We start from the raw sequence: 22,153 nt of genomic DNA, 5'->3' as shown, positions 1-22,153 counted from the left end.
AAAAATCAAATGGAGTTTCTTTTTATTGGAATTACACCCTCTTTGATTTGTTTATCAAACACCTGTCCTTTTTATAAAATTATATAGGTACTCTCAAGTGCCTTGTTTGATTGATTTTGACTTTTCAATAGGTTATTTTTAAATTTAAACATTCTTCTGTAAAAAGGTGGATCATCAAAGTTACAACACTATCTATAATAATCGACCCAGTTACGATTTTATAATTCCTATAAAATTAGAAACTACAATTTTATAATCATGACACAGGAATATATTGCTTGGTTTTACCAGGATTGATCAATTGCGTAAATAAAAAAAAATATATTATAAAATTTATATTATAATTTTATAATTATTATAAAATTATAATAATTATAATTTTATAGCTGTTATAATGTGAATGTTATCGAACAGAATAAATCTGTATTGTAGTTGTTATAGTTTCATAATTATTGTAATGTGAATGTTAAGTGAATAAGATCAAGTTCAAATTATAACAGTTATGATTTTATAACTGTTATAATATAAATTGTAATAGTTATGATTTTATAATTATGACGTAAATATTATAACAGGTCAAATTTATTCGCCTATTAATTTAGAGGTGTTGATGAGGTGTAATACCCTTTTAATTTTTGTAGATATTTTTAAAAGAATTTTTGACGAGTTCAAAAGCGATGAGATAAGTAAAGAAAATATTCAAATAAACTTTTAAAAATTTTATTTTAATAAGAGTAAAATAGGGAAATTAGACATCAACCGGAACATGGATAATCTTACCTTATTTAAAATTTAAATATAGAACTCTTCTAATCAATTAATATTAAAGATGATGGATCCGATCCGATTAAAATTTCTCATTAATCATAAAAAATCTAAAAATACGAATAATATATCATTTTGTCTTAAAATTATCTTTCTATTAAAAAAATAATAATCCGGGATAGTCTTATCTTAGAAGTTTAATCCAATTATTTATCTTTTAAAAAAATTATGTCAACTTCGTATCGATGAAGCAAGTTCGATCACATTATAGCCATTCATTCACTTGAATAAAATGACAACTCAATTCTCAGTCAAAATAAGTTGATTATTTATTATTAGTCTTATTCAATCATCGTCACATACATACATTTCCACTCCACCAAGGTTAACTTTCATGTTTAAGCCCTACAATTCCTTTCTATTCGCCCTCAACTCCTCGGCCTCCTCCTTTCCTTTCACATGCCCCTTTTCCTTCCTCTCCTTTTCCTGCTCCACGCCCCCCGCTTTTCCATTTCTTCCAAAACTTTCAGCCCTTCTCCTCCTTTCGCCTGCCTCGCTGTTTCCCTCTTTATTTTCTTACCAAAACAGGAAGAGGAGGAGCTCCTCTCCGTTGGTTGTTTACCGTCCGCTCTCGTTCCGGTCAACATCTGTCCCCCTCCCCAAAACCTAATCTTTAGCCCTCTCGATCCACAAAAGAACTTGTTTTTTTCCTTGCTCCTCGTCGACCAGGCGCGCCCATGGCTTCCTTCCTCGTCTCCATTTGCCCCGGGTAGTCTTAGACGACGCCTTCGAGTAGCCCCTTCCCCCTTTTTCCTTCTTCCGGTGCTGGTGGTGGACTGTCTGTGGTTTTCGAGCGTATTTTGGTGTGGGATTAGGGTTTTGGAGGATGGAAGGAGGTCGGCAGGGATTAGAGAGCCTGGTGGCGGCGCGGCGGTCGCTGCGGGCCAGCCTGGACAAGTCTCGAGCGCTGGGGGCCGCGCTGGCGCGTGCGGGGCCGCGATTGGAGGAGATCCAGCAGCGCCTCCCCTCCCTGGAGGCCGCCGTCCGCCCGATCCGTGCCGAACGCGGCGCGCTTGTAGCGGTCGGAGGGCATATCGACCGCGCCGTGGGTCCTGCTGCTGCTGTGCTCAAGGTGTTTGACGCCGTGCACGGCCTCGAGCGCTCGCTACTCGCCGATCCACTGACGGACCTCCCCTCTTACCTCGCCGTCCTTAAGCGCCTCGAGGAGGCCCTCCGCTTCCTCTCCGACAACTGCGGCCTCGCCGTTCAGTGGCTCGACGACATTGTGGACTACCTCGAGGATAACGCCCTCGCGGACCTGCGGTTCATCGGGATCCTTAAGGACTCCCTCGCCTCCCTCAAGTCCTCGCCTTCTCTGCTCGATGGCGGCCTCCTTGCTGCTGCTCTCGATAAACTCGAGTCCGAGTTCCGCCGCCTCCTGGCCGAGCACACCACGCCTCTTCAGATGCCACCCGACACCGGGGACGCTCCCACCATCGCGGCTTCCCCTATCCCTGTCCCTGTCATCAACAAGCTCCGCTCCATTCTCGAGCGGATTATCGCGAACAATCGGCTTGATCGCTGCATCTCCATCTACGTCGATGTGCGAGGTTCCAATATCCGTGCCAGTCTTCGCGGACTTGACCTCGATTACCTAGAGATCAAACCTGCGGAGTTCAGTGACGTGCAGAGCATTGAAGAATACATCGACAAGTGGAGTCGCCATCTTGAATTTGCCGTCAAGCACCTCTTTGAGGCGGAACTCAAAGTCTGCTTTGATGTTTTCGAGCGCGCCGTGCCTCGGGAGATTGCTGAATCTTGCTTTGCTGAGATTGCTGCACAGGCTGGGATCCTTGCGTTCCTCCAGTTTGGCAAGACTGTCACAGAAACGAGGAAGGATCCAATCAAACTTCTCAAGCTTCTAGATCTCTTTGCAACTCTAAACAAATTGAGATTGGACTTTAACCGGTTGTTTGGAGGAAAAGCCTGTATTGAGATCCAGAATCAAACTAGGGATCTCATCAAGAGAGTAATTGATGGGGCTTGTGAGATATTTTGGGAGCTTCTTCATCAAGTAGAGCTCCAAAGGCACATGCCACCACCTTCAGAAGGATCTGTTCCTAGGTTGGTGAGCTTTGTGACCGATTACTGCAACAAACTTCTAAGCGAACAGTATCAACCAGTCCTTAATCAAGTTTTGATGATACATCAAAGCTGGAAGCAGCAGAAGTTTCAAGAGAAACCACTAACAGAGGCGATTCTTGATATATTTAAAGCAGTTGAGGCAAATATTGATACTTGGTCCAAGAACTATGGTGACATTACTCTTTCCCACCTTTTTTCTATGAACACACACTGGCATCTCTACAAGAACTTGAAGGCAACCAAGCTTGGGGAGTTGTTGGGTGAGGCAAAGTTGAAAGAGCATGAGCAGTACAAGGATTATTTTGCTGCACATTTCTTGAGGGAAAGCTGGGGGAAACTTCCTCCTCTGCTGAGCAGAGAAGGATTGATATTGTTCTCTGGTGGTAGAGCAAAGGCTCGGGATCTTGTGAAACAGCGACTGAAAGATTTCAATAAGGCCTTTGATGATCTGTATCAGAAGCAGTCAAATTGGGTCATATCAGACAAGGATTTGAGGGAGAAAATATGTCAATGGGTACTGCACACAATTGTTCCTAGCTATCGGAGCTATATGCAGAATTATGGGCCTCTTGTGGAGCAAGATGCCAGTGCAAGCAAATACGCCAAGTATACTGCTCAGAGCTTGGAGTCGATGCTTGGTTCCCTTTTTCAACATAAAACTGGAAGAACAATGAGTCTAAACATAAGACACTCAAATGGAAAAGTAAGCAATGCAATGACAAACTTGGCACGCTCTGCTTCAACTGTGAGCTGATGAAATGATCTTTTCCTGTTGGAGTTGAGCAGAAGCAGTTGCACATCCTCCGCAGGCACCAATATCAGATGAATAAGAATGGGCATCAATAGTAGTAGCTGATGGAAGAGTGAACATATCAAATAGAAGTGCTTGAAAGTTAAAACAGTGACAAGGTTTGGCAGCTAGATTTAACAGTTCTCACAAATTTGCTGTTTCAGATAATTGGAGACTAGAGAGCTATTGATGGCAGAAGGTAGACTGAATCTTGCCATGGGCAAAGTTTTTTTCCCAATTGTCTTGTGAACTAGGATGGATGGTTGTGGTCCATGGCAGTGCTAACACATTCCTGGTAGAAGATACTGCTTTGTACTGCTTCTGAGGTTCTTTTCTCTCTCTGTCTCTCAATATGCCTTAGATTTTTCTAGCATTTTGTTATTCGTTTTAGGTGTAAGGTTGGGGGAAGCATATATTAGTTTGCTTTTATTTGTAAAAACTGTTCATAAAATTACATGTCATGTTCTTGTATCTTCATTTCTTTTCATGATCGATCATCTATATCACTATGTATCAGCATGCTAATAGCTAGTTAGGTGCATTCTTCATGAGTGAAACAATTTGGATTGTAGTCATGGGTTTTCATGCAAAGCCATCGCGGTCTAGCCCATCTTCTTTTTTGGATTTCCATTGGAAGTGCTGGAACAACTTGCACTTCAATGTATTTTATTTTCACATGTTACCTGCAGCAGTGATAATCCAGACTCATGCTTTTGCTTGTGGTACTGATTAATATCTGGATTCTGACTGTGAACTCAAATAAAACAGACTTAGTAAGTGGCTAATTCAGTGAAGTTTAAGTAGGATGAAAGTTTTCATGCTACTTAATTATAGATCGTTAATCCATGTGTGGTTCATCTAAATGCTAATTTGCACACCTGGATCTTCCTGTATAAGTAGGAATTTCTTATTAGAGGAAAGCATATATTTTGACAGTTCTATTTTCTTTCTAAGATATATTTCATGCTCACCAGTGGATAATTACTATTCTCTTAGCGAGATGTATTGCACATCTTGATTGCAGTTGAAGATCACCTGGAATGAATACAAGATGATCAATATTTTGAAAATGGGAGGGTAGGATGGTTCAATTAAGCTGAGAAATTTCCAGTCTGATCTATGGAAAAATATCCTAGTAAAATATGCTATTTTGACTGGTCAAAACTTGGAAAAACTAAGCAAAATCAGACACTAAAATCTGGAAGTTTTTTTTAAAGAAAAGAAATATGAATATAAGACACATAATAAACATCCTTGAGATCAAATGTGAAGTAAAGTGAAGAAAATGATTAAGAAAATTAATGACAAAATAAAATGCACAGTAGATGCTGCTCTTTCTTCATCAAATGCTCCTCTTTTCATCTAAAATTAATATCAAAACTGGGTGAAGAGAAAGATTCAAGTAGACTTTGAGGCTTTTTATTGATGTAGTAGTATGATGCTCACATGGATAAATGAAGGAAATCCAAAGTGAATCCTAAGAGACAACATATTGTCATATTTGTAACTTTCTGATGTTGTGGAAACCTGCAGGTGAGATATTATGAGATTATGAAAAAAAGTAGGAGAAAAGGAGAGGAATGAGAAGACTGGAAGAGGTAGGAGACATCATGAGGCGATGGTTGCTTAGGGTAAAGAGAAAAGAATTTTAAAGATGGCCCATGTATGACTAGTGCTTGAACTGGTTGTACTGTAACCTATGAACTGGTTGTTCCACAATATTGCAGTCCAATTTTTAAAACTTTGGTCTGCTTGTTGATGACTATTGAAAAAAATTTAGCAGAATGTGATACAATCTAGAAGGAATTTGTACTGCTCCCTATAAGGTGGGATAATATTCAGTTTATATGTTTTTCCTTCTAGCTTGCTTACAAGAGTTGTCCAATGGATGGGTGCTCCTAGTGTAGGGTATTTTATGCTTAATCTTCAAGCAAAGAGTCTTTGCTTTACACACACACATATCTATATATTTGGCTTTTTTTCAGGGCCGAGTAGAAATTAGCACCTCTCTAATTTGCATCCATTATATTTCCTTCAACATTATAGAGATACATATAAGCGAAGTAGACAAGAAAGTTCCCGCTAAACTAAGAAACTACTACTACCGAAGGGACTATTGCACCATGGACAGTTGCTATGTATTACTTACAATTAATTAAATTTCCACTCACATTTTCCTCCACTAGTGATATATTGAGAGATTTGGTGGGGAACAGATGGAGGAATATTGATGATTGGGCTCAAGCTTGAACATGGTGCTATTTGGAGGCTTATATGGAAGGGGAACCTTGTGTATTAAGCAAGGTAGTAGAAGAGGGATTGTTGGGTGATTGTGAAGATATAGGATTTCTAGTCAACCAAAGGAAGGGGATGAAAGAGAATGCCACTATGATTGGTCAATTTGGTCCATCTGAAATTTGAGGGGATGAAGATTGCCTTTGCACGATGATGAGTGATAGGGATTTGACATAATTTCAATCTAAAGGGGCAACAAACATGTGCAAACTATTTCTTGCTAAGGTAGAGGTGTGAGTGGTGATGGTTGACATTTTTAAGGTTGCAGATTTAGTAAAGGGGTCATGTTGCGTTGGATCTGATGAAGTTAAATTTAGTGGAGAGGCTTTTGCAGGCATTCAATCTCTTAGGTACTGATCAACAAAGGAACAGAACACCATGTTAGTTCTCAATATGTGCAGAATGAATTTTGGCATGGATGCAAAGGCAAATGATGGGCATAGGTAGACAAATTTTAGGCCAAGGGGATATGGAGCAAAGTAGTCTGTGCAAGACAATAATTATGCAGTTGGTGACAAGGGAGAATGCTGTCATATTCTCATAACTATATCAACTGGATATTTCTGAAGAGGCAATTATGCAGTTGATCACAATGGAGAATGCTGGCATACTATGATAATATCATTTTGATATATCCGAAAATCATTTTGATACATTAGCTAAATCAGAATTTTATGGCAAATGGTGACTTTTTATGTAGATAACAGATCAAAATGACTGTGGAAGAAAACTAAAAATCCAATGTACTGAAATAGTCATGTACAGGCAGTCTCCTTCAATGGTGAGTAAATCTTTGCTGCTCATTCTAGCCTCAAACATAAAAGTGCCTTTCACTTGAAGGGCTTTGAGCTGATTTTTTTTTTTCTTGAAATTACAAACTCATGAATGGCATTTTCATTATTGCTTTCCCCTCATGAAGTCTGTATGATTTTCATGTGTCATGGTTACAGATTGAATAGTAAGATAATAATGGCATAGTGGATACACTTGTGATAGATGTTCATAACTAATGTTTCTATACTAATTAGGGTGTTTTTCCATGCCTTGGCTAGTTGAAAATTCCACAGTGTGGAGCAAAGTCACTAAGAGGACATATAGAGTCACTAGAAAGGATAAAAAATAAAATACTAATAGAGAGAAACTAGGTGGTGCTCCAAATAAAATTATAAAAAAAAGTAGGATGAGATGGTATTGATGTGTTTGAAAGGTGCCAGTAGATTTTATAGTAAACAGAGAAATTTATAAGAATTGAAGGTGCAAGGAATGGAGGGAATAGTGATAGTTTTGTATAAAGTTTAATGGAGGGATAATGGATAAGGTTCACGTAGCCAAAACTAAAAGTTGTGATAAACCTAGTCTGATGCTGATGATGATTGGACCTTTGATGCATTGAGTACTGAGCAAATCCTTTCTTCAAAAGGGTCCTGAAAGGTGTGAGAGGGTGGCACATCAACTAAATACAAAAAGTAAGAAGTTAATACATGTATTTGACAAGAACTGGATTCATCTTAGGAAACACTTCTTGCAAACTCAATGATCCCTATCTAGTAGGATTTTTCAGTTGCTAGTGGTATGTATAGGAGGGTTACTGAGTGATTGATTGAGGACAAATTTGGGCAATATCTAACAGATTAAATTTGTGTGCTAGTGTGGGGTTGCAATAATTGATTTCTTGGTATTGGTGGGGGGACGAAGGTGCAACAAGGAGATGTCGATTGTGCCATTGGAGGATGGTATGCTCTACTGATAATAGAGGTTAAGTTGATGTTGAAGGGCATCGAGTAGTTTTGTTGTGCAGAATTGCTTGTTGGAACTGTGAAAGACAGAATACAAATGATATAGGAAAGAACCAAACAGAGGGAGAAGAGAAGGCAAGATACTAGGGGGATTGGAAAGAGAAGGAAGAATATAGGTAGAATTATCGACTAGAACAAACGACTTCTACACATCAGAATTGTGTAGAAGATAGGATTGTTCTTGATCCATGAGTGGTAAGGCCAAAGGTGCTGCACTTGGTCAACTAGTATAACAAACCATGTAGGTTGGGTCCAGTTAGGTGGTGATACATGTACAAATCAAGAGATAGTCTCAAAGCCCTTTGATACTTGGATTTTTCATTTACCCCGTTATCTTCACGTCTGATATTTACATTTGGACACTGACACTGTGAGTGAACACTCAACTTTTCTACTAATCACATATACATGTGCTTAGAAGTAACCATGTCAAACACTTAGATCAACAACCGTGTCAAGTACTTATAACATTGTAAATGAATAAAATGTTTATGATATTCGGTAAGAGTTGTTTATATTCATTTTGTCAAAAAAAAAAAAAAAAAATTAAATATGTTAGAGCACTAGCCAACTTGGCTTGTTGATTGTCATTAATGAAGATTGTGAGTAGTCCATAAACAAACTTTTCTATTGCAATTTCTTTTTCAATATACAATATAGAATAAATGAAGAATATACATAGATATATATGCACACACTATTTGTGTCTATTATTTTTAATATCTTACAGATTCTAAGTTCTAAATTATCTATAATTTATTGAAAATGAGAAAAATGGTGTAAGTTCCATTTATTTGATCAATCTTTTAACAATTATAAAGGCAACTCTATGTCTAATCAGCAAAATAAAATAAACATTTCAATAAAACGGGCCTGAGTATGCATTTTTATGCTCCAAAAGATAAATGAACATACATAAGTTCGATGAGTTTACAACCTCACTTAGAAACTAGACTATTTGGTCCATTATTAAAGGGAGAAAATTTTGGGAGAGAGAATATTACTAACATTGTCTTAATTCCGTTTACTTAGATGTCATCTTCGGTTATCTGATTGGGTGTTTACATAAGCCTGATTCAGGAATAGAATTAGGCAGGAGAAATACCTCAGTGGAACTAAGAAGAAGCCTGAAACAAGGGTTGTCGAACTTGTCTACTTTGCAGGTGGTGCATGTCATATGAGGATGGAGGATTTTCATGGTATCATGCACAGGGAGAGATGAGAATCTGATGATGACATGTGGAGGGAGGGAGGGAGGGAGTTTAAAGTTTAACAATGTTTTGCATAGAGGTGGAGTCTTGTGCTCACCTCAATGGGAGAGGAGGAAGAGAACCTTGAGATGAGAAGGTGGGGGCTTGGTTTCAGAGGAAACAAGGTGTTGAGGCCTTAGTGAGCCAAGGGGAAATTGGTTATAATAATGAATACTATAAATTTTTTAACCTATATTATAAAATATAGACCTTCTGCTGTAAGTTATATAACTTGTACTATCAATTATATAAGTTATATTATAAGTATTATATTCATTTAAGATATTAGGCTTATATTATAAGTTGGGTAATATAGGTTATATGACTCGGTGTGAATGGCTAATATAGAACTTGTACTATAAGTTATGTAACTTATAATATCAATTTTATAACTGATAAATTATATAATTTATAGTTTAAGTTATATTATAAGTATACTATTGATTTAAGATATTAGGGGGGTTATATTATAAGTTGAGTACTATAGGTTATATAACTGTGTGAATGGCTAATGCATAATTATAGCATGCCATAAGTTCGAATTAGATTAATAATTTAAAATTATATTTTGAATACTTAGATTAATAGACAATATAATTTGGGTTGTTTTATTAAGTTAATAAATTAAATGTTTGCGATATTAGATTATAGTTTTTAAAATTTGTCATGTCCCTGTCCTTGTGTCTTAAATTTGAAGCATTTTCCAATTGTGTCCTTATTTTGAAAAAAAAATAACATATCTGACATTTGGATACATATGTATGTCATAGCATTTGATTGGAATTTGACTCATATATTAAAGAGGACAAAGAAGATGAAAAAGAGATGCAAGAAAAGTATATGACAATGAGGGTTAGTTGGATCTGTCAGCAAACTGTTGCAAAAGGGGGAAAGGAGTGGGAAGAATTAGAATTCAATAATTTATGACTAGTAGACTTAAATATTATGTGAGATGCCTTTATATAGAAATTTACTATCACTAAACTAAGAAACTACCAACATGGTTGTAGCTTGATGATCTTTTGGAAATTTTGATCAGCCAAATAGTCATAATATAGTACAAAACAGGAGTTCTGTGCTCAAATTTTACTGATGACAATAATATGATCTCATTATTTTGTGCTGTTCGGATCAGTCAAGTCATTTATATCCTCCCCACAAACGAAAGGATTGTTAAAAATATAAATACATAGGTTGTTCTCTTTGCTAATATCTTGATGTTTCTGAAAATCTAGTTAACCAATCAATTTTACAATATATGGTCTAGATCCCAAAGAGGATTAAAAATTATGGTAGTATCTGAACAACATATGATACAATATGAATAATCAGATGCCATTTTAGGCTGGATCTTCTTAATCCTGAGAGCCTTGCCACTACGTTAATGTAAAAAACTTTCTAGCATTCCACAATTTACATTTGCTCAGATTAGTAGAGTCATTTAAGTTTCAAAGCCTTGGATGCATTGATTTTGTTTTTGTCTATTTCTTCTCCTATTTTTCTCTGAAATTTTATGGTATCAATTGCTTAATGGAGTTTATGAAATGACATTGTGCTGCCTGAAGCAAGATTACTTGACGTTGTGTTACTGTTAAGATTGTCCTTGATTATGATGCTTGCATTTTCTTGTAAATAAAGTGTTGAAAGGAAGTTTGGTGGTTGCGATAAGCAGAGAAAAGTATGTGTGAGATCTACTTGTAAATTTGCTCGTCTACAATTTAATAGTTTAGTTTATAGGAAGGCTTGCCTAAAAAAAGGAGTTAACCATGCTAATTTAGTTGGATTATTTAGTTTTCGTTTACTGATTGCACAATGAATCTCCTGTAACGTTTACTAATTTAGTTGGTATGTTAGGCTTCAAGTTTAGTAGAACTTCTATCATCTCAGTTTCTCTTTCCTGTATGATTCTGGCAACAATTTGAAAAGCAACTAACCCATTTGAGAAAAAAAAAAGGAAAATTGGATCAGATTGTTTTTCTCTAAGTGTATGTTTGATTCTCAGAAATAGCCATTACATTCATGAGGAATTTTGACACACTGGTTATTCTTAGGCTTGGTTTCCAAATGAACTTGGATCGACGATAGTAACTCTTATAGAATTATTATTCCTTTTGATGTTCTTCATTTCAAATTTTTGCGCTGAATGTTGTTATTTTGTGAATGAAACTAAGAAATGTGTTCTGTTTGATGATTATACCAATAACGATAATAAATCTTGCTATCTTCCACCTGATACTAAACTAAGGTGTCCATGGTGCATCCAATTTGGAGGGTTGATAAAAGTTGAGTGGAGTGATACCAAATGCTCTTATAAATTTACATCTCTGATGATGTACAATATATGATGATACAAAAATATTTTTTTCCTTTCATTTGCTATGTTTTCTTATGCATATTAGAACCATTGATTCACAATTTTCATGATTAATGCACTAGATTTAATGGTATCAATCTGTAACAGTTTTTATTATAAGCATTATTTTTTTTTTTTTACTTCTAGATTTTTTTTAAAAAAAATCTATGCTTCAACATTTTTCTTCACTAGTGGATTGTATAAAGAGACGACGATGACGTAGTGCTTATTGATTTTGTTCATTTATATGAATTCAAATTTTACCTTTTTTTCATTGCATAGCTAGTTGATGGGGGTTTGTCATGACTCATATATGCATCATCAGGCTCGACCACAAGATCTCCCTCTCCACCTTATCCTCGTGGTCCTAGCTCAATGCTTCCCCCACATTATCGATACACACCTTGTTGAACTTCATCAGTTGCCTTTAGTTTTCTCTTCACTATTGCTAACTTAGAGTAGGATGGGACAAAAGAAGAGGAAGAGAAAACAAGGTTTTCAATAGCCTAAAGGGATTCTTTCAAATTTTCATGTTGTTGGTGCAGAGAGTACCATATCCAATCCATATTTTAATGTATAATAGGAAATTTAAAATTAGATTGTTTTATGAATCCAACATGTTTATTAAGCATGCGGATATAGAAAACTTGACAAGAAGATTGGATAAATCAAATGACCAAGAACCAAGCAGAAGGACAATCTTAGTGGATCAGGTGATGATACACTATGCAGTAGAAGTCCGATGGTTACGTGATTGGACATCAAGCAACTTTAGTAGATTAGGTGATCAGACACTATGTAGAAGTCCAGATGGATCAGAAAGCAAAATAAGTTAGGTGATTAAATTCTGATGAGTTAGGTGATGAGACATCAGAAGTAGTGAAAGTATCCATAGGTCAGGTGACATAACACCAACCAAAGATAAGTTTTGGAGGTACCATTAGGTAGGTAAGCTGTCACTGAAACTTCCATTCCTATATGGAAGTTAGCTTCTTTGGTTAGATAATATTCATTTCTGTATTAAAATTCATAAATAATACCCAACAAGGATATATGGACTGTACGAACATAAATATACTACTTATTCAATGATGCAGGCAATGTTCAACCCCAAAATTTGACTCTACCATACCATCATACCATGACATGACTGACAACTAATCTCATGCAGAAATGAAATAATCAATGTCGATATAACAAAATGGATAGTAGTCACTATGCAAATAAAATAAATTTAATAGATTGTAGAATCATCTTCATAACTATCATTGAGTATCTTTGAAATAATCTCTAACTTTATTGATCAAACTTCGAAAATCACTCAAATATGTGAATCTGAAGGTCAAAGGAAAAAGAAAGTGAGCACAAAGTGCAAAGTAGAGATACGAAAAATATGCATGAAAATATTATTAAAGAGGGCAACAACATTATTTATCTTTTATCTTTTCCATCTCATTCGTCTTTTATTCTTTTCTTAATTAATATCATCAATTTTTCTTATTTTCTCATTTGCTAATATTTCACTAAATTTTGTCTTATTGGTGAACGACATACAATATACTCATCCAGAATGTGTCCTTTAAATAGAGGTGAACGATTTGTTGGTGAAAATTATCAGTCTTGCCCCAAGAAAATGATCATTGGATTTTAATGTTTGTATGTATCTAAAATAGAGTTTAAGTTAGGCAATGTTGGTGATCTAACATGTGTGATTTGAGTAATACAGGAAAGTTAGGCAATGTTGGTGATTTAACAGGTGATTTGAAGTCCAAGTTTGAAGTCTTGACAAAAGGTGAAGTTCCGAAGGTGCGGCCTCTTGGCAAACGGTGAAGTCCTGGAGGCGTGGCCTCTTGGCAAATGGTGAAGTCCCGGAGGCGCGGCCTCTTGGCAAACGGTGAAGTCTTGGCAAAGGTGAAGTTCCGTCTTGGCAAATGTGAAGTCCCGGAGGCGCGACCTCTTGGCAAAGGGAGACTTAGCACGATGAAGCTGAGGGAAACATCTCAAGCAAGTGCAAGGATGGGCACGAGGCTTGTGGAAGATGTTTGAAGGCTTGCGTCAAGGCTAAGGGATGAAGAAGGAAAGCTGAAAGGGAATTTTCAGCTTCACCAGTCGACTGACACTGCCATCAGTCGACTGGCGCCTTGATCCAGAAGCACACAGAAAGATCAGTCGACTGACCAGTCGACTGACCAGTCGACTGATCGACTGAGTCAGTTGACTGATGGAGCCATCAGTCGATTGATATTCGAACGTTGGGCTGACAGCTGGAGAAATAAACTCAATCTAAAGTAGCCGTTGAAGCCCACCAGTCGACTGGTCCCTGGGGCAGTCGACTGGTATCGCGAAAAATATAAAATGACAGATTAAAGCTTGGAGAAGGTGTGGTTTTTATTCTATCATCTCTGTAAGATCTTCAAGTGCTGTCTTTCATATTCTTCCTCCATACTTCACTATTCATTTCTGTAAGAGGAAGAGAGATTGTTTGTAAAGGTTTCTCCGCCTTCAAAGAGTGCTTTGAGAAGGAGAAGTTTCATAGTGGAAAGGTCGCGTGCTGTGTGTGGATCCTTGGACTAGTCACCTCGTAGAGGTGGATACCAAGTAAATCGAACGGGTTAGCGTTGATTTTTTTATCTTGCTTTTGTTTTTTGCTTCCGCTAACGATTTTGTAGGCAAGAGCGAAAAATCGCTATTCACCCCCCTCTAGCGAACGCATCGGTCCCAACAAGTGGTATCAGAGCAGGTTCCTTTCGGACGAACTAACATTCAACCGAAACCTTCAAATGACGTTTCAAGAGGGATACAACACTGCACGACCTCCCTACTTCGATGACAATAATTTTGCATATTGGAAAGGTAGAATGGAATATTATTTAATGAATGACATTGAAAACTGGTTTAGTATTGTAGATGGCTTTGAGAAACCAAAGGACGCCTCTGGAGCTCCTCTCCCTACCAAGGAATGGTCGAAGGATGTATGCAAGAAGGCTCAAGCAAATGCAAAAGCCACAACCACCTTGCAATGCGGGCTTTCCAAAGAACAACTGAGCAAGGTCGGACCATTCGACTCGGCCAAAGAGCTTTGGGAGAAGCTCATCGAACTAAACGAAGGTTCAAGCGAATCAAGACGAGCCAAGAGGGATCTCTTGGTAGGACAACTCCAAACCTTCACCATGAAGCCCAACGAGATGGTAAGTCAAATGCATGGGCGATTCAAGGAGATCGTGAATGGTCTTCATGTAATAGGTGAGAAAATTGACAACCGGGACTTGGTAAGGTACGTACTTCAAGCTTTTCCCAGAACCACTCTATGGGCATCGATGGTCGATGCGTATAAAGTGTCTAGGGATCTTTCAGCTGTTAAGTTAGATGAACTATTTTGTGAATTTGAATTACATGAACAAGCTAACTGTATCTACCAAAGAGAAAGGTATAGCTTTGGTTGCAGAAAAGAAGAAGAAGAAGGAAAAGAAGGAAAGCTTTCATCCGAGTCCGACTGGGAATCTTCGGATAGCGATGAGGAGATGTCGGCAAAGGAGGTTGCTCAATATGTCAAGAAAATGATGGGAAGAACAAGAAGATTCACAAGGAGGGATGTAAAGAAGATGTTTACATCATCAAGAGGTAAAAACAGTCAAAGTTCAAGTTTTAATCATAATGTTACGTGCTATGAATGCAACAAGAAGGGGCACGTCAAGACAAACTGTCCATGGTGGCCCAAGCCACATGGGATACGTCAAGTAGCGAGTCATCAGATGATGAAGAAGAACTATGCCACATCACTAGACACATGGCACTGATGGGACGTGAAAGTGACCAAGAGACCACAAGTGAGGAGGAAGAATCAAGTAGCGACGAATCTTCATCAAGTGAAGATGAGGTAATGGATTCTGCCAAAGAAAATTTTCTTTATAAAACCATTGCTTATCTTAAAAATACTTTGGATAAATCTAAGTCTAAGGTTAAGGCATTAAAGGAGGAACTTAGGACTATTAGGAACAATGCATGTGAATCTAGTGACTCTAGTGAAATTAATGAGGAAAATGCTAAGTTAAAGGATGAAGTCGTTGATTTAAGAAAATGTTTAGAAAAATTTTCAAATGGGTCAAAATACCTTGATATGATCCTAAATAGTCAAAGAGCGGTTTACAACAAGGCCGGAATAGGATACAAGCCTAAAGAGTTTGCCTATATTTCTCTAGTAGGAAGACAAGGGTCACCTAGCAAACAAATCATTAAAGGAAAGGTAAAACAAGCATGGGTCCCTAAGAAATATTTGTAAAATATTAGTGAATCTAGCTTTTGGGTACCAAAGAGTGATGTGTTTCATGTTGTATAGGTAAGAGAGAAGAAGGAACTCATGTTTACCAAACCAAATATGCTAAAGAAATTATCAAGAAATTTGGTTTGGAAAATACTAAGGTAACTTCTAATCCTATAGGAACAAATGTGAACTTAGATAGTGACGTGGAGGGAATTTGGTATGTGTTTTGAAAAATTATGAACTTAGCATTGCATGATCCTATAGCAAAATGTTATTTATGTACATCTCACAAGACCCTAGGAAGGCTTGCTTGTGTATTTCTTTCATTTGAATATTATGTGAGATGCTAGGATGATGTTCATATCTCACTTATGCTTATAGCATCTTGATGAGGTATGAAGAGTATCAATATAACTATCATATACCAACTATCGTTGACTTTGCCCAGAGAAGAAGACTTAGACTTGGACCGTTTGGACGTGGCGGTTGCAAAAAAAAAGAAGAAAAAATAATAATAAGATTTATCTTTTATCATATAAAAGATAAATACTTATTTTTTATTAAAGATAATTCTTTTTATGTTTTATTAAAGATAAAGTTTATCTTTATTTACTCAACGGCTACAATCAAGCCTATCTCTAATCAATGATTAGGATCGCATCAACGGATCAACGACCAAGAGAAAGTTTATCTACGATCAACGATCTAGATCTATTCTCTTGGGCTATAAATAGACTTAGAGTTTTAGAGTTAGATCACCAATTACTTTTGTAATCTTCTCTCTAAGTCTGTGTGCTACAATTGTAAAGGCTTCTCCGCCTAAAGGAGTTTTTTATTGAGCGTTAATTGCCTTGGAAGCAACGATCCAGTTGCAACCAAGTTTTTCTTAACGACGAGTGCTAATTCTCTTAACCGTCTATTCACCCCCCTCTAGCCGGTACAACCCGATCCTACAGTATTCACATTGATATACACTTGCAACATCAAAGATTTCAAAACATGGCTTAAGATTGATACATAAGTACAAGTTTGTGCCAAACTCTTAAGTTTGTGTCAAACTTGTGAAATAACCAAATTTTTCATAAAATTATATTTTTCCTTGATAATGTATGTCAAAACAAACTTGTTTGCAAAATTTCAGATTTTTTTGAATTTTATAAAATTTCTGAAATTCATATCAGAAAGTTGCACAGAACTGATACACTGCATCAGTCGACTGATGCAGGTATCAGTCGACTGGTCCCAGTCGACTGCAAGCTATTTTCACTCGACTAATAAATCTATTAGTTTTGTTTAAACATGTCAGTCAACTGATGAGGACCTCAGTCGACTGATGTCAGTCGACTGATTCAGAGATCAGTCGACTGATGTAGCTGAAAGTTTCTGATTTTGATCTTTTTTTTACTATTTACGTATCCTTTAACCTACTATTCTTTGATACATACTCTAGGAGCATTGTTATGGTCTATAGGATTGATCAAACCTATATTTTAGGTGCTACAAATTCATTGTTGGTGCATGGTATAGGAGGAGTAGGATTTTAGGGGGAGTGTGTACCTAAACGAACAAATTTGTTATTATTAAAGCATGAGGCTCCTTATTGAACATTTGCCCTACCTCTTATTTGTTTCCGCCTCCTTTGAATTTATGATCTTTTTGTTGTCTTTCAAAAAAGGGGGAGAATGAGTTTGGTTTAAGTTAGAATCAACATGTTCTTATGCTTTTATGCTTATTGTCTTATGATTCATTCCTTATTGTTATGATTATTTTACTGTTGTTATATCCTATTATATTAAAGACCTAACATAAATAAGTTTTTGTCAAACATCAAAAACGGGGAGATTGTTGGTGCAGTCTTGCTCCAAGTGTAATTGAATTTTAATATTTGGCTAAAATGAGTTTAAGTTAGGCAATGTTGGTGATCTAACATGTGTGATTTGAGTAAACAGGAAAGTCCAGATTTGAAGTCTTGGCAAAAGGTGAAGTCCCGGAGGTGCGGCCTCTTGGCAAACGGTGAAGTCCCGGAGGCGTAGCCTCTTGGCAAATGGTAAAGTCCCGGAGGCGCAACCTCTTAGCAAACGGTGAAGCCCCGGAGGTGTGGCCTCTTGGCAAAGGTGAAGTCCCGGAGGCGCGGCCTCTTGGCAAATGTGAAGTCCCGGAGGCGCAACTTCTTGGCAAAGGAAGACTTAGCACGATGAAGTTGAGGGAAACATCTCAAGCAAGTGCAAGGATGGACACGAGGCTTGTGGAAGATATTTGAAGGCTTGCGTCAAGGCTAAAGGATAAAAAAGGAAGCTGAAAGGGGATTTTCAGCTTCACCAGGCGACTGACACTGTCATCAGTCGACTGGCGCCTTAATCTAGAAGCACACAGAAAGATCAGTCGACTAACCAGTCGACTGATGGAGCCATCAGTTGACTAATATTCGAACATTGGGCTGACAACTGGAGAAATAACTCAATCTAAAGTAGTCGTTGAAGCCCACCAGTCGACTGGTCCCTGGGGCAGTCGATTGGTATCGCGAAAAATATAAAATGACAGATTAAAGCTTGGAGAATGTGTGGTTTTTATTCTATCATTTCTGTAAGATCTTCAAGTGTTGTCTTTCATATTCTTCCTCCATACTTCACTATTCATTTCTGTAAGAGGAAGAGAGATTATTTGTAAAGGTTTCTCCACATTCAAAGAGTGCTTTGAGAAGGAGAAGTTTCATAGTGGAAAGGTCGCGTACTGTGTGTGGATCCTTGGACTAGTCACCTCGTAGAGGTGGATACCAAGTAAATCGAACGGGTTAGCGTTTGTTTCTTTTATCTTGCTTTTGTTTTGTACTTCCGCTAACGATTTTGTAGGCAAGAGCGAAAAATACTATTCACCCCCCTCTAGCGAACGCACTGGTCCCAACACTATAATCCACCCCATGAGGAGAAATTTATCTCCATTTGATCCAAGTTTATGCATGCGCAGAAAGACTCGAAAGCTCTTTTCAAATTATGGAGCCAAGAGCTCTATATTTATAGAGAGTTATTTCTATTATAATATAATTAATTTTATATCTTTTATAACTAATAGAATTGAAGTTTCATAGTACGAGAGTTACATTCACTTCTTTAGTAACTTGGTTGTTATATAACTTCTTACGAGCACTGAGCCGAAGCTTTCTCTCATATTATTCAATTTTTGATAATAATATCATTTATATTATTTTATTCACTTTAAATTCTCATGAGGGTTTGAATTTTTTTTTAGAAAATTATCTTAAATTTTCCATATTTCTCAATTGTCTATCTAAATGGCATTGATCAATTTTGATAGATACAAAAATTTGATAAACAAGTATAAAAGGATAAATAAGTATAAAGATATGATTAAGCAAATAGAAGTATATACGAGCGTGTACTTTATTTTTCTTCTACCAGATAAATATAAATCTTAAATAATTCATCATCAATATTTTCTAATCCATACCTAATTTAACATTGATGAGGTTATTCTTGTTTTCTAACCGATCAATGTAGACCTAAAACAACAACAAGCACCGTATACTACATATAATGGATTTATGACATATAAAATAAAGAAAATCCAAGTTATGGAATTCTTGATTGCTATGAAGTGTCAAACCAAAAAAAAATTAAGTAGAAAGGGAATTCTTGATTACCGTGGGGCGTTGGCAACACGACGATGGTAGCGTGACCACGACGACGCTAGCTACAAGGGCATTCAACGACCATGATGTGCGGTGACGAGTTTGAGTGTGGCGAATGTCGGTTGGGGGAAAGGTAGGGTTAGGGCAAACATAAAAAGGAGAGAAAGAAGAAAGGGTCAACCACGGGAAGAAGGGTTTGGCTGATGCTTTTTAATTGATATTTTTGTAAAAATGTCCAACCAATTTTAGAATTTTTAACTAAGTCTTTTTTCCCAATGATATAACATAAGCTATGAGAGATTTTCTAATGAGGGGTGCTTCAACTTTTTGAAATCGAGAGTAGTCTTAATAGTATACACAAATTTGACACAAAAATCACCTTATGTTTCGAATTCAAAGTGGGTAATAGTTGTTGATCAAATATAACATATGTTCTAAACTTTGTGGTGTAGGAAGTAGATAAGGACAACTTGAGGTTCCAAGTGACCAGAACTGGTTTGAGAGACCTAAAAAGGTGATTAGGTTGACAAATCAAGTTGTACTTTAGATCAAATCTTACTGAACTTCCAAACCTCTTACAATATCAATTACAGTCACTAAAAACGGAGATAAAAATGACAATAGTGAAAGCTTGTGGAGGTAGTATTTGTGCATTATGTTTGCACCAAGTGGATGTTGATCTCAAATCCCCTTTTTGCCCCTTTTATAGTCTTTAGTTTAAAACTTTTCATTTTATTGATGTGGTGATCAACAATTGATTGATCATTAATCGATTAATCTTATTAGCAATTAATTAATCGGCACTTAGTCAACTGTTATAGCGCTTTAAGACATTTTGTACTCTTTCAATATTAGAACTCAATCGACTAACTCAATTGATAGAATAACATTCCACTCACTTCAAATAAGTCTTAGTCGACTAGAAAAATATTATGATCATTTTACCAAAGTTTATATCATAGTCGACTGATCCAACTAGAATACTCTAGGCTTAATTTGTAGTATTTGGACCACCAATCAACTAGTCCCTATATATTAGTTTATTGGGTCAAATCTTAAACCAATTAGGTTATTGATCAACAACCACTAGTTAATTGATACATAATCATTAATCGATTGGTCAAATCATAAAATCCCTTATACACATGAGATGTGATTTTTTTAATCATAATCCACTATATAGATTCTAACACTAATTGATTAGATCTTTTAATTTTGACCTGCTCGAGTTTGCCTAGTTTATAATGTATCCTTGACTCTTGTATACACAGAATTTCTCAAATTTTTAATGTCGTGTATCATTAAACTGCATCTCTCAGACGTTTCGAACTCTCAATTCCTCCTTACACATCCTTCATATTCTCAACTTATCCTGTTTTGTTGTTCTTCATTTTATGGTTCTTCAAATACGTCATTCTTCTTTGATCTTGCAAATCTCGAGCCATCGTACCATCACAATTCTTAATCATGTCACTTAACCTCTATACTCAAACTACAAATTTAATTAAAACCTTTAGCTCAACTCATCAAAATACTTTACTGCTGAGCTGCACTAGGGAGTAGAGTCCTAACAGTTACATGCCATTAAATTATTTAAATATTAACTTTAATTGATTGAAATAATATTACTATAGATAATATTTATAAAACATATTTTTCTTACAATTTTAATTAACCAATTTTCGACACTGTAATTATAAATTATAAGAAACTTTTCTACCGATTTAAATTATTTTGATTTTAAAAAACCCATAAAGACTCATCTGATTTTGATATTAACTTTCTATGTAATATTACATAATTAATTAGATTGTTATATGCTTTATCAATTTAAGTAAATTATTTGTGAAATCATGTTTCTATCAATATTACTGCTTGCTCACGTCATTTCTATAAAAAAATCTAATCATTACTCGATCATTAATTATATAAAAAAATAATTTATTTTCAATTCATTCATAATAATAATATCGAAATCCTAATCAAATATGAATTTTATTCCAATCTTATTTTCAATTATTCCTAACTCACAAGCCTATAAATAACACTGCAAACTTAATTTGTTTGTTACATTCTTCATTAATTAACCCATAGAGTTGCTTGATGTCACCATGTTGGCGAAACATAAATCTTTCAATGAAATTTCTTTCGCTTAGTATAGTTTTAGATTTTAAAAATTCATGTGACTCAATGTATAGTGATGTTATTACAAGATTGTAATAAAAATTTATCTTGAAAATTTCATTTCAGCAAAACATCATTAATTACTTTGGAGTAAGAATTAGTATATTATAAACTTGATATGATGTAGAATTTGAAGACTTTTATGCTCAGTTTACTTGGAGGTGTGGAAAGAAAAACTGAGGAAACATTTCCTTTGCATGCATGCATCCACTGTTTACTTTTCTAATTTTTTAGAAAGGGAGAGAAAGTTAATCCATCTGTTGATTGATTTTCTGTCAAAATCGCTCCCCTCCAAATCGGGCGAAAAAGGATGGAAAAAAAAAAGACTTAACTATCCTCTCTCTTCCCTGCTCTCTCTTCCCTGCTCGCGATACTGCGCCCAAACAACAGACGCGCCCAAACAGCAAGCTCCACGTCGTTGTCCGGCGATCCAGCGCTTCCAGATCCGACCTCGCCCAAACAGCAAGCTACCGGCAAGGTGGAAGCTCACACCAGGCTGCCAAGGTGGAATATTGCCGCTCTTCCTCAGCCGCCTCGCTGTCCCCCGCCGCCTCGGCGTCGCCCACGCCGTCCTTCACGGCGGACCTTCGAGCGCAGCTGCATTCAGGCCTACCTCGACCTCGCCTTCGCCTCGCCGGGCCTCCACATAGCCCTGTCGCCGCCGCCCA

General features: G+C 36.7%; 1 protein-coding gene across 1 annotated transcript; it reads left to right on the top strand.

The window, feature by feature from the left end:
* The first annotated feature begins 1,274 nt into the window (after positions 1-1,274).
* Positions 1,275-5,260, top strand: LOC141813983 (exocyst complex component EXO70A1). The gene is made up of 2 exons (XM_074701988.1): positions 1,275-4,026; positions 5,234-5,260. Exon 1 carries the CDS (start codon positions 1,652-1,654, stop codon positions 3,662-3,664), a length of 2,013 nt encoding a protein of 670 aa, XP_074558089.1. The 5' UTR covers positions 1,275-1,651; the 3' UTR covers positions 3,665-4,026; positions 5,234-5,260.
* The last annotated feature ends 16,893 nt before the right edge of the window (positions 5,261-22,153 follow it).

Source organism: Curcuma longa, chromosome 1 (assembly GCF_044706935.1).
Source record: "Curcuma longa cultivar G26 ecotype Majalengka, Jawa Barat chromosome 1, ITB_CL_G26_1.1, whole genome shotgun sequence".
Classification (NCBI taxonomy): Eukaryota; Viridiplantae; Streptophyta; class Magnoliopsida; order Zingiberales; family Zingiberaceae; genus Curcuma; species Curcuma longa.
This window is presented reverse-complemented; position numbering and strand designations above follow the sequence as displayed.